The 17,340-nt window shown below is 47.6% G+C and overlaps 1 protein-coding gene across 2 annotated transcripts in view; it reads left to right on the forward strand.

Annotated features, from left to right (window-relative positions):
* PRR14 (proline rich 14) overlaps positions 1–17,340 on the forward strand; it is a 332,780-nt gene that overhangs the window by 122,748 nt on the left and 192,692 nt on the right. For both annotated transcript variants that reach the window (XM_030210463.1, XM_030210462.1), the window contains exon 5: positions 301–395. In XM_030210463.1, coding sequence (XP_030066323.1) covers positions 301–395 — 95 coding nt within the window. The remainder of the gene's footprint in view (positions 1–300; positions 396–17,340) is intronic.

The raw sequence follows: 17,340 nt of genomic DNA on the forward strand, positions 1-17,340 counted from the left end.
TATATTATTTTATTGACGTGTTCTGTGCTCCATTTATTTATTCATATATAATGTTAGTATACATTGTTCTTTGGTTGGCTTACTTCTTTCAGCCACTGTTTGTTCTCTTTTTATCTCCTGTGATGGTTTTTCCTGATCTCTGATTAAAATAATTGATGATCATGAAAATCTGTGTGGTCTATATTTTAAATAAGGATGGGTGCGAGTGGAAGAGGACTTGGAGAGAGTCACTGCCTCCAAAAATGAAAGATTGAAATTTGAGGAGTGGTTTTTAATCTGAGGAGTGTTGTCTTATCACAGGAATCAGCTGACTCTGAGGAGTCAGTCAGAGGAAACAGAATACTGGCGTCCTGTTGCAAAGCTTCCTTGCAGGGAGTTGACAGAGGTGAACCAAGGTGAGTGACTTCTCTGAAGATGCGGGAGGGAACTATGGTCCAGTGACTCTGAGTGGAGTAACAAGTAAATGATGGCAAATAAAGACCCACACAATCTATCCAGTCTGCCCAAAAAAGGTGAAGCTTCATTGCCACTCTGTGCAGGTTATAGTCTTTCATGCTTAAACACTGGTTGGCAATTTGCTGTCATGCCAGCTACATATAGGTAGTTATATAATGCAGTCTTGGGACAATATTTTATAACCCAAAATATTGCTAGGAGTATTTAACTTGCTAATCTCAACATTAAGATGTTTTCCCCTCCCGTTTGAGATGCACAGCACCCTCATTTGTACATACGATGATAGTGTGATATATAGTACGCACACTTGATCTTCAGCTGTCTTGCCATTTGTGTGACACAAGACTGTAGAAGTCTGTCCAGCACTAGGCTTAGTTCCCAACTACTCTTGTGCAGCATAATACCGCAACAGCTATATTTTGTTTTTGTTGTCCTATTTAGGCAACCCTTATGCTTATCTCATGCATTTTTGAATTCCTTCACTGTTTTTTGACTCGGCCACCTCTACTGGAAGGGTCTTCCAGGCATCCAGTACCCTCTCTGTGAAAAAGCATTTCCTGACAGTACCCCTAAGTCTACCATCCTGCATCCTCCATTCATATCCTTTAGTTCTACACTTCCACATCTCTGGAAGAAAATGTTTTGTATATTAATACCTTTCAAATACTTAAACGTCTGTATCATAGCTCTCTCTCTCTCTTTTTTCCTCTAGCGCACACATATTCAGGTCTTCCATTCTCCTTATAATGGCACAAATCCCGTACCATTTTTTGTCAACTTCCTCTGGACTGCCTCAAGTCTTCTTATTTCCTTGGAGAGATATGACCTCCAAAACTGAGCATAGTACCCCAAAGTGAGGCCTCGCAAACAACACACAAAAGAGCATCAACACCTCCTTTTTTCCTTGATGATTATGCCTCTCTGTGCAGCCTAGCATTCTTCTGGCTCCAGCCACTGCCTTGTCACGTTGTTTTGCCACCTTGACATCCTTTGACATTATCACCCCAAGGTCTGTCTCCTGATCAATTCACATCTCCATTCACATCAGTCTCTCACCCCCTAGTGCATACTGCTGTTTTGAATTTTTTTTTTTTCTTATACTCGCAAGTGCATCACTTTGTACTTCTTCACATTAAACTTTAGCTGCCAAACATTAGACCATTCTTCTAATTTTTGTAGATCCATTCTCATATTTTCCACTCTCTGTCTCTGGGGTGTCCACTCTGTTGCAAATCTTGGTGTTATCAGCAAAAAGGCAAAATTTTCCTTCTAATCCTTTGGCAATGTCACTCATAATTATGGTGAATAGAATCAACCCCAGTACTGATCCCTGGAACACTGCACTACTCACCTTTCTATTCTCTGAGTAAAGTCCATTTACCACCAACCTCTGCTGTCTGTGCAGTCAGCCAGTTTCTAATCCAGTTCACAACTTTGGGTCCTAACTTAAACTGCTGAGTTTTTTTTTTTCATGAGCTTCCTTTGAGGAACCGTGTCAAAGGCCTTAACTGAAATCCAAGTAGACTACATTTAGCTTGTACCCACTATCCAGTTCTCTGGTCACCTAGCCAAAGAAATCAATTAAATTCATTTGGTACAGTTTTCCTTTGGTAAAACCATGTTGCCTCAGATCTTGTAACCCATTGGATTCCAGGAAATTCACTATCCTTTCCTTGAGCAGTGCCTCCATTATCTTTCCAACTACCGAAGTAAGAGTTACTGACCTGTAGCTTCCTACATCTTCTGTGTCTCCATTTTGTGAAGAGAGTAAAGGTTATTCTCCGAGGACAAGCAGGCTGCTTGTTCTCACGACTGGGTGACGTCCGCGGCAGCCCCCACCAACCGGAAAGAAGCTTCGCGGGACGGTCGGCACGCAGGGCACGCCCACCGCGCATGCGCGGCCGTCTTCCCGCCCGTGCGCGACCGCTCCCGCCAGTTCCTTTTTTTCCGCGACTGGAGAGAGTTGTGCTTCTGCCACTCTCTGTTTCAGCCGCCGGATTTTTCGACCGCGTTTACGCGGATCGTCGCTTCGCTTCGGATTACCGTTCGGTTTTCCTTTTTTTCTTGTTTGTTAAAAAAAAAAAAAAAAGAAAATCTCTGCGCGTGTGGAGCACGCGCTCCCCTTTTCCCTCGCTTCCAGCGGGGACGCCACATTGCGGCCTAGTGGTCGCTCGGTCGTTTATCTTTTCGTGGTGTGATTTTAGCCACCATTGACGACTTTGACTTCGCCGACGCGATTTTTCCGTCGATGTCCTCGAAGGTCCCGAGTGGATTTAAAAAGTGTGGTCGCTGCGGCCGGCCGATCTCGCAGACCGACACCCACGCTTGGTGCCTCCAGTGCCTCGGGCCGGAGCACAATCTCAAGTCGTGTGCTCTGTGTCTCGGTCTCCGGAAACGGACTCAGGTTGCGAGGCAAGTTCTGCGGGACCGTCTTTTTGGAACTTGCGCCGGCCCCTCGACGTCGACCTCGACGGCATCGGTATCGAAGGCCGGTTCTTCGGTACCGGTATCGATGCCCGAGACATCGGCACCGATGGCAGCGACCCCAGGAGAACAGGTCCAGTTGGCCCGCCGGTCCGCCGGTGAGAGTGGGGTTGAGAGGCCGCGTGGGCAGTCGGCCCCGGTCACTCCCTCAGCTCGTGAGCCACGGGACCGACCCCTGTCTGACCCGGTGCCTCGAGACCGAGGGGGATCGACCTCCTCCTCCTCCATGCCCTCCGGCGCCGGTGACGTGCATCGAAAAAAGGATAAGAAGCGTCGTCACCGGACGCCCTCGGTGCATCCCGAAGAGGAGTCGACGCCGAAGCGTCATCGTCGAGAGGAGAGGTCTCCGTCGGTTGTGGAGGTACCGACGCGTCGGGGTTCCGGCACCTCGGTGCCGTCTCCTGGCTCCCAGCAGCTTCCGGCACCGACACCCTTACCGGCCCCACCGCCTTTCCCGGCAGCGGGCCTGGACGAGTGCCTCAGAGCCATCCTTCCGGGGATCCTGGAAGGGCTGTTGCGCTAGGCTGTGCCGGCGCCGGGGGTGCTTGCGCCCTCGGCGCCGATGACTGTGGCGCCGGCGAGCTCTAGCCCGGCGCCGGGGCTGTCGACACCGCCGCCGCTTGCGGTGCCGGTCTCGACTGCCACGCAGGTGGAGTCCCCGTCGACGTCGATGGAGGGAGCTCCGTCCCCGCCGGCGCGGGAGTCCACCGCTCGACGACACCGAGATCTCGGTGCCTCGACGTCGAGCCGGGCCCGGTACAGGACTCAGCTACATGAGCTAATGTCCGATACAGAGGATGAGGACTCGTGGGGGGAAGAGGAGGACCCTAGATATTTCTCCTCAGAGGAGTCTACGGGCCTTCCCTCGGACCCCACGCCTTCACCGGAGAGGAAGCTCTCACCTCCTGAGAGTCTCTCCTTTGCCTCCTTTGTGCGGGATATGTCTATCAGCATTCCCTTCCCCGTGGTCTCTGTGGAAGAGCCGAGGGCCGAGATGCTCGAGGTCCTCGACTATCCATCACCACCTAGAGAGTCCTCCACGGTGCCGCTGCACAATGTCCTGAAGGAGACGCTGCTCCGGAACTGGGTGCGACCATTAACTAACCCCACCATTCCCAAGAAAGCAGAGTCCCAGTACAGGATCCACTCTGACCCAGAGCTCATGCGGCCCCAATTGCCCCATGACTCAGCGGTCGTGGATTCTGCTCTCAAGAGGGCACGGAGTTCAAGGGATACCGCCTCGGCGCCCCCGGGGCGGGAGTCTCGCACTCTGGACTCGTTTGGGAGGAAGGCCTACCAATCCTCCATGCTCGTGACCCGCATCCAGTCATACCTGCTCTATATGAGCATTCACATGCGGACCTATGTGCAACAACTGGCGGACCTGGTCGAGAAGCTCCCGCCGGAGCAGTCCAGGCCTTATCAGGAGGTGGTCAGGCAGCTGAAGGCGTGCAGAAAGTTCCTGTCCAGGGGTATTTTTGACACCTGTGACGTGGCATCTCGTGCTGTGGCCCAAGGTATAGTGATGCGCAGGCTCTCATGGCTGCGTGCCTCTGACCTGGACAACCGCACCCAGCAGAGACTGGCTGACGTCCCTTGCCGGGGGGATAACATTTTTGGTGAGAAGGTCGAGCAGATGGTGGACCAACTGCATCAGCGGGAAACCGCTCTCGACAAGCTCTCCCACCGGGCGCCTTCAGCATCCACCTCAGCAGGTGGACGTTTTTCCCGGGCCCGGCAGGCTGCACCCTATTCTTTTGCAAAGCGTAGGTACAACCAGCCGGCCCGAAGGCCTCGTCAGGCACAGGGACAGCCCCAGCGCGCTCGTTCCCGTCAACAGCGTGCGCCTAAGCAGCCCCCTGCGCCTCCACAGCAAAAGCCAGGGACGGGCTTTTGACTGGATCCACGGGAACATAGCCGCCCTCAAAGTGTCCGTACCGGACGATCTGCCGGTCGGGGGGAGGTTAAAATTTTTTCACCAAAGGTGGCCTCTCCTAACCTCCGACCAGTGGGTTCTCCAAATAGTGCGGTGCGGATACGCCCTGAATTTGGCCTCCCTGCCTCCAAATTGTCCTCCGGGAGCTCAATCCTTCAGCTCCCATCACAAGCAGGTACTTGCAGAGGAACTCTCCGCCCTTCTCAGCGCCAATGCGGTCGAGCCCGTACCACCCGGGCAGGAAGGGCAGGGATTCTATTCCAGGTACTTCCTTGTGGAAAAGAAAACAGGGGGGATGCGTCCCATCCTAGACCTGAGAGGCCTGAACAAATTCCTGGTCAAAGAAAAGTTCAGGATGCTTTCCTTGGGCACCCTTCTGCCAATGATTCAGAAAAACGATTGGCTATGTTCCCTGGATTTAAAGGATGCATATACTCACATCCCGATACTGCCAGCTCACAGACAGTATCTCAGATTCCGCCTGGGCGCACGGCACTTTCAGTATTGTGTGCTGCCCTTTGGGCTCGCCTCCGCCCCACGAGTGTTTACAAAGTGCCTCGTGGTGGTGGCGGCGTACCTACGCAGGCTGGGAGTGCACGTGTTCCCATATCTCGACGATTGGCTGGTCAAGAACACCTCGGAGGCAGGAGCCCTCCGGTCCATGCAGTGCACTATTCACCTTCTGGAGCTGCTGGGGTTTGTGATAAATTACCCAAAGTCCCATCTCCAGCCATCCCAGTCTCTGGAATTCATAGGAGCGCTGCTGAATACCCAGACGGCTCAGGCCTACCTTCCCGAAGCGCGGGCCACCAATCTCCTGGCCCTGGCTTCGCAGACCAGAGCGTCTCAGCAGGTCACAGCTCGGCAGATGTTGAGACTTCTGGGTCATATGGCCTCCACAGTTCATATGACTCCCATGGCTCGTCTTCACATGAGATCTGCTCAATGGACCCTAGCTTCCCAGTGGTTCCAAGCCACCGGGAATCTAGAAGATGTCATCCGCCTCTCCACCAGTTGCCGCACTTCACTGCTCTGGTGGACCATCCGGACCAATTTGACCCTGGGACGTCCATTCCAAATTCCGCAGCCTTCGAAAGTGCTGACGACGGATGCATCTCGCCTGGGGTGGGGAGCTCACGTCGATGGGCTTCACACCCAGGGTCTGTGGTCCCTCCAGGAAAAGGATCTACAGATCAACCTCCTGGAGCTCCGAGCGATCTGGAACGCACTGAAGGCTTTCAGAGATCGGCTGTCCTACCAAATTATCCAAATTCGGACAGACAATCAGGTTGCAATGTATTACGTCAACAAGCAGGGGGGCACCGGATCTCGCCCCCTGTGTCAGGAAGCCGTCGGGATGTGGCGTTGGGCGTGCCGGTTCGGCATGCTCCTCCAAGCCACATACCTGGCAGGCGTAAACAACAGTCTGGCCGACAGACTGAGCAGAGTCATGCAACCGCACGAGTGGTCGCTCCATTCCAGAGTGGTACGCAAGATCTTCCGAGAGTGGGGCACCCCCTCGGTGGATCTTTTCGCCTCTCAGACCAACCACAAGCTGCCTCTGTTCTGTTCCAGACTTCAGACACACGGCAGGCTAGCGTCAGATGCCTTTCTCCTTCATTGGGGGACCGGCCTCATGTATGCTTATCCTCCCATACCTTTGGTGGGGAAGACCTTACTGAAGCTCAAGCAAGACCGCGGCACCATGATTCTGATAGCGCCCTTTTGGCCCCGTCAGATCTGGTTCCCTCTTCTTCTGGAGTTGTCCTCAGAAGAACCGTGGAGATTGGAGTGTTTTCCGACTCTCATTTCGCAGAACGACGGAGCGTTGCTGCACCCCAACCTTCAATCCCTGGCTCTCACGGCCTGGATGTTGAGGGCGTAGACTTCGCTGCGTTGGGTCTGTCTGAGGGTGTCTCCCGGGTCTTGCTTGCCTCTAGGAAGGATTCCACTAAAAAGAGTTGCTTTTTCAAGTGGAGGAGGTTTGTCGTTTGGTGTGAGAGCAAGGCCCTAGAACCTCGCTCTTGCCCTGCACAGAACCTGCTTGAATACCTTCTGCACTTATCAGAGTCTGGCCTCAAGACCAACTCAGTAAGGAATCACCTTAGTGCGATTAGTGCTTACCATTATCGTGTGGAAGGTAAAGCCATCTCTGGAGAGCCTTTAGTCGTTCGATTCATGAGAGGCTTGCTTTTGTCAAAGCCCCCTATCAAGCCTCCTACTGTGTCATGGGATCTCAACGTCGTCCTCACCCAGCTGATGAAACCTCCTTTTGAGCCACTGAATACCTGCCATCTGAAGTACTTGACCTGGAAGGTCATTTTCTTGGTGGCAGTTACTTCAGCTCGTAGGGTCAGTGAGCTTCAAGCCCTAGTAGCTCATGCTCCATATACCAAATTTCATCACAACAGAGTAGTGCTCCGCACCCACCCAAAGTTCCTGCCGAAGGTGGTGTTGGAGTTCCATCTTAACCAGTCAATTGTCTTGCCAACATTCTTCCCCAGGCCGCATACCCGCCCTGCTGAACGTCAGTTGCACACATTGGACTGCAAGAGAGCATTGGCCTTCTATCTGGAGCGGACACAGCCCAACAGACAGTCCGCCCAATTGTTTATTTCCTTCGACCCTAACAGGCTAGGGGTCGCTGTCGGGAAACGCACCATCTCCAATTGGCTAGCAGATTGCATTTCCTTCACTTACGCCCAGGCTGGGCTGACTCTTGAGGGTCATGTCACGGCTCATAGTGTCAGAGCCATGGCAGCATTGGTGGCCCACTTGAAGTCAGCCACTATTGAAGAGATCTGCAAGGCTGCGACGTGGTCATCTGTCCACACATTCACATCTCATTACTGCCTCCAGCAGGATACCCGACGCGACAGTCGGTTCGGGCAGTCGGTGCTGCAGAATCTGTTTGGGGTGTAAATCCAACTCCACCCTCCAGGACCCGAATTTATTCTGGTCAGGCTGCACTCTCAGTTAGTTGTTCTTCGTAGGTCAATTTCTGTTGTACCCTCGCCGTTGCGAGGTTCAATTGACCTGGGTTATTGTTTTGAGTGAGCCTGAGAGCTAGGGATACCCCAGTCGTGAGAACAAGCAGCCTGCTTGTCCTCGGAGAAAGGGTATGATACATACCTGTAGCAGTTGTTCTCCGAGGACAGCAGGCTGATTGTTCTCACCTACCCTCCCTCCTCCCCTTTGGAGTTGTGTGTTTCATCTTTTTGCTAGTCATTCAACTGGCGGGAGCGGTCGCGCACGGGCGTGAAGACGGCCGCGCATGCGCGGTGGGCGTGCCCTGCGTGCCGACCGTCCCGCGAAGCTTCTTTCCGGTTGGTGGGGGCTGCCGCGGACGTCACCCAGTCGTGAGAACAATCAGCCTGCTGTCCTCGGAGAACAACTGCTACAGGTATGTATCATACCCTTTCTCTCACGACAAGCAAAACCATGAAAGCTCACGCATGGATGATATCATGATGGAGCCTGAGGCAGGACATGTTACCACTGCAACTTTTCTAGAAGTGTTTGGACTGCTCATCATACATGTGTGCCAATTCCTGTTGATTTCTGTGCACATGCACCTGACAAAACTTGAACATGAAGCACACATTGTCATCTGTTTTCTGCAGCCTAAATATGAATATTTTAAAATATTTTTTAGCTTGGACACTTATATTTAAATGCAGGAAACAGAAGCCAATGTATGCTTTCACTTTTGGGTTTGCTGTGACTTTTGCATATTCATTTCTCATGACCAGCACTAAGAGCTTGCACAGGCTTCCTTCTGCTTCCAAAAACAATCAAAACCAGCAAATTTTGAAGAACAAATTGTGATAAATCCTCTCTTCCAACATCCTAATGCCTGCTCCAACCTGGCATTATTTTTTGCAGCGGTAAGGCAGTTTTGTTTTGGACACACTTTTCTGAGCATTGGAGAGGAATACAAAATGACCTCATTTTCATGAGCTCAACTACATTAGCAAGCTACTAGCACTGTTAGTCTGCGCGTTCTTTTGTTCCCATGCTCTGGGCCTCTGAATAATCTGTGCCCAGGTAAATGCGGGTGTTAGTCCGGCACTAATGGCCTCTAGTGTCAGTGTTTACTTTTGAGCATTGGGTCCACAGTGAGGAACCTTTTGAAGAATACTATCAAATCAGGGAACTTAGGACATCCCAATAAAAAGATTGCAATAAAGGCTAAAGAAAACCAGGAGACTTTAAGGGGAGAGCAGAGTAAAGATGACAAATTATACCTGTTAGCTTCTAAGAAGTATGTAGAGACGAACAAAAAAAAACTCAGTTGGAAATGTCTGTATACAACGGCTAGAAACCGAAAAAAATAAGATGGGAATGTTAAAGTATATAGCATGAAATGAAGGGGTAGATATAATAAGTATCTCGGAGACCTGGTTGAAGTACATAAGTATTGCCATACTGGGACAGACCGAAGGTCCATCAAGCCCAGCATCCTGTTTCCAACAGTGACCAATCCAGGTTACAAGTACCTGGCAAGGTCCCAAAACAGTACATTCTCCTAGGACCCTGATGGCGAACCTATGACACGCATGTCAGCACTGACACGCGTAGCCATTTTCGATGACACGCGGCGCCGCCGCAGTGTGGTCCGCCCTCCCTCCCGGAAACTAACCTTAAAGCCTCCTTTCACGTCGCAGCAAGCAGCAGCAGGGCAGGCCACTCCTTCCTTCCGTGTCCTGACCTCGCCTGACGTAACGTCCGCGAGGGCGGAGCACAGAAGTAAGGAGGAGAGGTCTGCCCTGCTGCTGCTTGCTGCAACGTGAAAGGAGGCTTTAAGGTTAGTTCCGGGCCCGGTAGCGGGTGGAGGGGGGGCCCAGCGACCTCGGGTGGGCAGCGATCTCGGGTAGGGGGGCCCGGGGGCGGTCCTAGTAGTGATTTTTCTTGAAGTGACACACCACCCGAGTTATGCTTGGTTTTTTGGTGAATTTTGACACACCAAGCTCAAAAGGTTGCCCATCACTGTCCTAGGACAAGCAGGCTGCTTTTTCTCACATGTGGGTCGGTGTCCACGGCGGCCCAGGAAATGGCAAATTTTTTTACAGCAAAATTTTAAAAGTTTTGCCAGAGCCTTCTAGCGCGCGAATGACTTACCGCCCGTCTCGTGAGCGTTCCCGCTCAGTTTTTTCTTGTCCACGGTGAGGTGAAGAGGTTTTTCCCTGTTTGCTTTGCTGGCCCAGGAAAGAGAGTCTTGATGATTCTTTTTATATTTTCTTCTTTTCTTATATCGTTATTCGTTTTTTTTTTTTAATAACAAAAATTAATAAAAAAAAACCTGCATTTTTTTCTTAGTGTTTGGCACTTTCTAAGTTTTCTTTCTTTTTGACCCTGCTGGCCTTAAGCCACGCGGTTGGGTTTTTCCCCTTTTGTGCCCTTTACTTTTTTGGCACGATCGCGTCGTTTAATTTTGACAAAACCGTTTTTCCTTTCATGTCATCGAGGACACCCAGCGGCTTCAAACGCTGTACTTGGTGCAACCGGACCATCTCAGGTACCGATACCCACGCTTGGTTAATCCAGTGCCTTGGACCTGACCATAGCCCAGTCGCTTGCAGTCTGTCTTCGCATGAAGAAACGGACACAAGCGTCTCGAGAAGCCCAGTGAGAGAAGCTTTTTGGGGCTCGGTCCGTCAACATCGACATTGGTACAGAGGTCGGCGGCATTGACGTCGGGAGCGAAGGTAATGGCTGTGGAATGACCAACTCGTGCTGGGAGCAGTGAGGCATCAAGTGGGTCTCCACCTGCCTCGAGGCCTCCTGTTACGCAGGCCCCCCGGGACCGACCGTCGGACCCGGCCCCAAGGAGATGTGAGGATTCCACGTCTTCCTCATCGGTACCGAGGAGTCTTGATGATGGGTGTTGAGCGAAGGCGAAGAAGCATCGTCATCATTCTCCTTTGACACACGGTGCTGGGAGCTCCGGAGCATCGAGGGATTCGGCACTCGAGAAGCGTCGGCACCGAGAGGATTGCTCTCCTATTCAGGAGGTGCCGATGCATCGGTCTAGCAGCTCGGTACCTGCTCCCAAGCCTCGACAGATTCTGCCACCGGCTCCTTTACCGACCCCGCTGCCTTGTCCGATGGTGGCTCTCGACAAGAGCATCAGGGCCCTCCTTCTAGAGCTTCTGGAAGGGTTGCTGCACCAGTCTGCTTCGGTGTTGGGGGTGCTTGCGCCTTCCGTACCGTCTGCTGCAGCAGCATCTGGTCCTTTGCCTGTGTTGAGCTCCCCGATGGTGCCTTTTTTGAAATGTTGCTTCAAAAAAGATAAGTGTAATTGTATATAATGGATACTGCATAGTGACTTAGTAGTGATTTACGTCTACAACATCACCTAGAATAACTTTTGATCGTAGATACTAGAAGTGGATTTAGATCTGTGGCACTATAAGGTTTTTTGGCCATTGATGATGAGAAGACCGTTAGGTCTCTTTAAGCTCCATGAGATTGTTCTTTATCTTGGAGCTCTTTGAGGCCATTTTCCTTTAAACAAAGTAATTTTTCGATTAGTGGATTTTTTTTTTAATTGTTGCCTTTTCTAATTCCACCATATCTTTTTTGAGATGTGTTGACCAGAACTGCACACAATATTCGAGGTGCAGTCGCAGCATGAAGTGATGCAAAGGCGTTATAATGGCCTCATTTTTGTTTTCCATTCCTTTCCTAATAATACCTAACATTCTATTTGCTTTCTTAGGAGGACAACCAGTGGGGACACAGTGTTACCAGGGTACAAATTGTATCGCAGTGATAGGGTGGATCAAATTAGAGAGGGGTGGCACGATATGTTAAAGAGGGAATTGAGTCTAACAGAATAAAAATTCAGTAAGAAGCAGGTAGCAATATGGAATCCTTGTGGATAGAAATTCCATGTGTGAAGGGAAAGAGAATACTGGTAGGACTATACTATTGTCCAGCAGGCCAAAATTAACAGAAAGATTGGCAAAATGTTAACAAATTAAGGACCCTGTTTAAGCTAGTTTCCTAAGGGCCCTGTTTACTAAATGCTGGTGCACCTTAGTAAATAGGGCCCTTATGAACTAGCAAATTTGAGAACAGTATAATAATGGGTGATTTCAGTTACCAATGTAAAATACAAAAAAATGTTGGTTACACTTATTCCAACCACAGTACAAAAGCCAAAGGCTAAGGCTGCTGTAACTTGGTACTGTAATCCTGTTTTCCAAATTTATGAAGTGGAACAGAACCTCAGTGGTCAACACCTCCTACAGGAGAAACATTCCAACCAAGAGGCTACAGCAATATCATTATTCTGAAATTCCTGTCTGCATTCAAGTATTTCACTTTATTTTACTTTAATAGTGGGGGAAAAAAGCACAACGGCTTAAAAAAAAACACACCCTCCAATGTCTCTAAAATGCAAACCAGGGTCAGAGTATCAAATCAATTACTCAAACAGTTACAAAAACTTCTATGCATTAACATCTGTAATGTCTATGTCATAATATGTCCATACCAGATTAAAATCATCACGTAGCTGTATTCCCTTGTAATGCCCAAATTTGATGCATCCACATTATTTTCATCACCTGATAAGGGTCCCTTGTTTCACCAAATCTTCATCAGGGATAATGACAAGGGAACTTCAAATAAACTAGCGATCCAGCAAAGCACCTTTAAATAATCCATGCCATCATCTGAATAGACAATCACAACATTCCAGCCATTAACTAATGCACAACCATCTCAAATTGGAAAAACACAATGAAACTCCAGCACCATGAAACTTGTTTATCTTTTCATCATCCAATTACTGACTTGTGTTGTATGGTGCTGGTTCGCATTATACTGTCATTCATTGGGGCAATGTGAGAAGAACATTTAGACTGCGTGAGCAGCAGTGGATTTTTAAATTCGGTACTATGGAACATTTTGGTTTAATTTCCCACTGTGAATGGAATGTGTTCTTTTGAAAGATGAGTTTCATTGTGTTTTTGCAATCTGAAAGGTTTGTCAGTTAGTTTATGGCTGGAGTATTGTGATTGGTCTAGTCAAATGGCATCGATTATCCTAGTTCAGTTTATTTGATATACAGTAGAGGAGTGTGGTAGCTGTGTTAGTCCACTCTTAAGGTTATCAATAGAAATCAAACAAAATAAAACATGGAAAAGAAACTAAGATGATACCTTTTTTATTGGACATAACTTAATACATTTCTTGATTAGCTTTCGAAGGTCACCCTTCTTCCTCAGATCGGAAATAAGCAAATGTGCTAGCTGTACGTCTGTTGATCACCCTCCCCTCACCTATCCACACCCATCCTGTTAGAATATCAATGATATGCTTTGATGTCCCCATGCATACCTCCGACCCACCCCCATCCTCCCACCCTGTCAGACTGTCATAGTAATGCTTGAATGCTTTCACTTATATACACTGTCAGCTAACACATTTGCTTATTTCCGATCTGAGGAAGAAGGGCGACCTTCGAAAGCTAATCAAGAAATGTATTAAGTTATGTCCAATAAAAAAGGTATCATCTTATTTTCTTTTCCATGTTTTATTTTGTTTGATTTCTTTTGATATACAGTACATTCCTTTAGTCAGGCCATCAAGGTGGTTTGCATAGTAACAAAATAAGACTTAGTTAAATATTATATAAAAACAAAGACAGAAAAATAGAGGAAAGCATTGTAACCCATAAGGAAAGGGGGAAAATTTTTGAAAGAGATGTGTTCAACTCAGGATATTGGTAGCCCCACACAGCCCAGGACCATATTAAAGAACAAAGGGATGTTATGTATGAAAAGCCAATTTGAAAATGTGAGGTTTCAAGGATTGTCCAAATAACTTATGAAAGGATATCTGACATAAATACGATAGAAGGGTGTTGCACCTGCAGTGTTAATTTAAGCTTGTTTATTTTTCTTTTCCGCTGTTTCCTTCTCATCTGCAGAATTTAATGTTGCTCTGACCTCCTTTTAAGGGAATTTGTTATACCAGACAGTTTAATGCCTTTTTCAGGCTACTGTATTGTTTTGGAATTCTCTGCTTTTTATTATAAGAACTGAAGTGAATTATTTGAACTTTCACAAAAAGTTAAAAGCTTTTTTGTTTCAGAGCGTTTAATTTCATTTTACAGTTTTGGATTTTATTTAGTATGTTAATATTCACTATTAGTTTTGCAGTGTTCTTTTTCATAATGTAATTTTCATGATGTTAATGCACTGACTTTGTAAGTCGTATTGAACCCTTTAAGGGGATATATTGAGTAACGAAAGCTGTATTGGTATTCCATAATGTTGGCCCAGTAATACTGAACATAGAGTCCCAGTATATGTCCAAAAATATATATAGCAGATGGAGGGGATTACGATTATTTATGATCTATGGAACATAAGGACCCAGTATTTGTATAGAGTATTAAGTAGTGAGACAGAAAAAGATTCATTTGCAAGATGAAATTTATGCACCAACGTTAAGAGTTTGTCAATAATGTGAAATTCGACCAGTGTTCTGATATCAACAAAGGGGTAACATGATCGAATTTCCTTCTGTCAGTACTAGGATTTACTGCAACATTTTGCTTAAGTTGGAGTTGTTGAAGTTTGTTACACAATCCTTTAAACAGAGCATTGCAATAATTTAAATGAGTGATCACAAATTGAATGAATTTGCCAAACAGGACTACTACATCCAGCTGACTAATTCTCTCGGCTCAAACCCTCGACTTCTCTTCGCCACACTAAACTCTCTCCTCAAGGTGCCTCCACCCCCAACTCCCCCCTCACTATCTCCCCAGATTCTAGCTGAGTTGTTCCACGACAAGGTTCAGAAGATAAACCTCGAATTCTCTACCAAACCACCTCCACCTCTCCCTCCCCTTGTCCGTTCCTCTATTTCCTTAACCCCTCCGTCCTTTTCCTCCTTTCCTGAAGTCACTGATGAAGAAACTTCACATCTTCTCTCCTCAAAATGAACTACCTGTTCCTCTGATCCCATTCCTACCCACCTTCTTAACACCCTGTCACCCTTTTTATCTCTCTCTTTCCACTGCGACCGTTCCTGATGCCTTCAAACATGCTGTGGTCACACCGCTCCTGAAGAAGCCTTCACTTAACCCTACCTGTCCTTCCAACTATCGACCCATCTCCCTCCTCCCCTTCCTTTCCGTTCACCGCCGCTGTCTTGACTTTCTCTCATCTCAAGCTGTTCTTGACCCACTCCAATCTGGCTTTCGCCCTCTTCATTCAACTGAAACTGCACTTACAAAAGTTTCCAACGACCTGTTCCTGGCCAAATCCAAAGGTCTCTATTCTATCCTCATCCTTCTCGATCTATCCGCCGCTTTTGACACTTGATCACAGCCTACTCCTTGATACGCTGTCTTCATTTGGATTCCAGGGCTCTGTTCTTTCCTGGTTCTCCTCCTACCTCTCGCTTTGCACCTTTAGTGTACACTCTGGTGGATCCTCTTCCACTTCTATCCCTCTACCAATCGGTGTACCTCAGGGTTCTGTTCTCGGTACTCTCCTGTTCACCATCTTCACTTCTTCCCTTGGCTCTCTGATATCATCCCATGGCTTTCAGTACCATCTCTATGCTGATGACTCCCAAATCTACCTCTCCACCCCCGAAATCTCAACCAGCATCCAGACCAAAGTTTCAGCCTGCCTGTCTGATATCGCTGCCTGGATGTCTCAACATCATCTGAAATTTAACATGGCCAAAACCGAGCTTCTCCTCTTTCCCCCTAAGCCTACCTCTCCTCTCCCCCCTTTCTTTATTTCTGTGGATGGCACTCTCATTCTCCCTGTCTCATCTGCTCTTAACCTTGGGGTCATCTTTGACTCCTCTCTCTCCTCCTCTGCTCACGTTCAGCAGATTGCTAAAAACTGTCGTTTCTTTCTCTATAACATCAGCAAAATCCGTCCCTTCATCTCTGAGCGCCCTACCAGAATCCTTATCCACACTCTTATCACCTCTCGTCTTGATTATTGTAACCTGCTTCTCAACGGCCTCCCTCCCAGTCATCTCTCTCCTCTTCAATCAGTCCAAAACTCTGCTGCGCGAATCATTTTCCACCAAAGTCGCTATGCACACATTAGCCCTCTCCTCAAGTCACTTCACTGGCTCCCTATCCGTTTCCGCATTCAATTCAAACTTCTCTTATTGACCTATAAGTGCATTCACTCTGCCGCTCCCCAGTACCTCTCCACTCTTGTCTCTCCCTGCCTCCCCTCAGGTACTCCGTTCTGTTGATAAATCTCTCTTATCTGTCCCCTTCTCCTCTACTGCTAATTCCAGACTCTGTTCCTTTTATCTTGCTGCACCTCACACCTGGAATAAACTTCCCGAGCCTGTACGTCTAGCCCCCTCTTTGGCTGTTTTCAAATCCAAACTTAAAGCCCACCTCTTTACCACTGCTTTTGACTCCTAACCACTACTCACTTGCCCTGTCCTTTTTATTCTCACCTCTTTATTCCCTTACCCTTAATTGTTCTGTCTGTCTGCCTCTCTTAGCTAGATTGTAAGCTCTTTGAGCAGGGACTGTCTTTTTTGTGTATGGTGTACAGCGCTGCGTATGCCTTGTAGCGCTATAGAAATGATAAGTAGTAGTAGTAGAATATCTTCAATACTTTGTTGGTTCACCGTTTTGTTTGAATTTCCCTTGTCATTGTTCCTGATGCAGCTTTGGTGAAACAAGTTTGGGTGAAGAAAATAATGTGAATGCATCAAATGTGGACATTGCAAAGGAATGCGGCTAAGTGATGATTTTAATTTGTTATGGACATTATACTGTGAAATAGACATAGATGTTGATGCACAGAAGTTTTTGTAACTGTTTGAATAATCCATTTGATACTGTGACACATTTCTGATACTTTTCCTAAATATTATGCCAATATTTATATTAACACCCATATTAATAAAAACTCTTCTGCTTCAGAAGGGGAGGTGACAAATTATAGACCAGTGGTGTCTATTCCTTATTTCATCAAATTGATGGAAGCACTAGTAACCAAACAACTAGAGTCCTATTTGGACCAGTTTGAACTACTATACGGTTCGCAATCTGGTTTTCTTACTAATTTTATCATGGAAACCTTTTTGGATCCTTTACTAGATTATGTAAGAACCCTTCTAAGCAAGAGACAGGGTGTCCTTATTATGCAACTTGATTTATCCAGTGCTTTTGATTTTGTTGATCATGCAGTGTTGTTGGAAATTTTTGGCACAATCAGGATAACTGGAAATGTTTTATCCTGGTCCAGGGGCTTCTTGTCAGATAGATCCTATTGTGTAAAATTCTTGGGTAATATGTTGGAAAGTTGGTCACTTCACGTGTGCCTTGGGGTTTGACCTTGTCACCAACCCTGTTTAATGTTAGATGTCATCATTAGGTAAACTATTGGCGAAAGAAGGATATATGAAGTGTATATATATGCAGATATTACAATTATATTTCCTTTTTCTAC

This window comes from Microcaecilia unicolor, chromosome 7, assembly GCF_901765095.1.
Source record: "Microcaecilia unicolor chromosome 7, aMicUni1.1, whole genome shotgun sequence".
NCBI classification, from domain to species: Eukaryota; Metazoa; Chordata; class Amphibia; order Gymnophiona; family Siphonopidae; genus Microcaecilia; species Microcaecilia unicolor.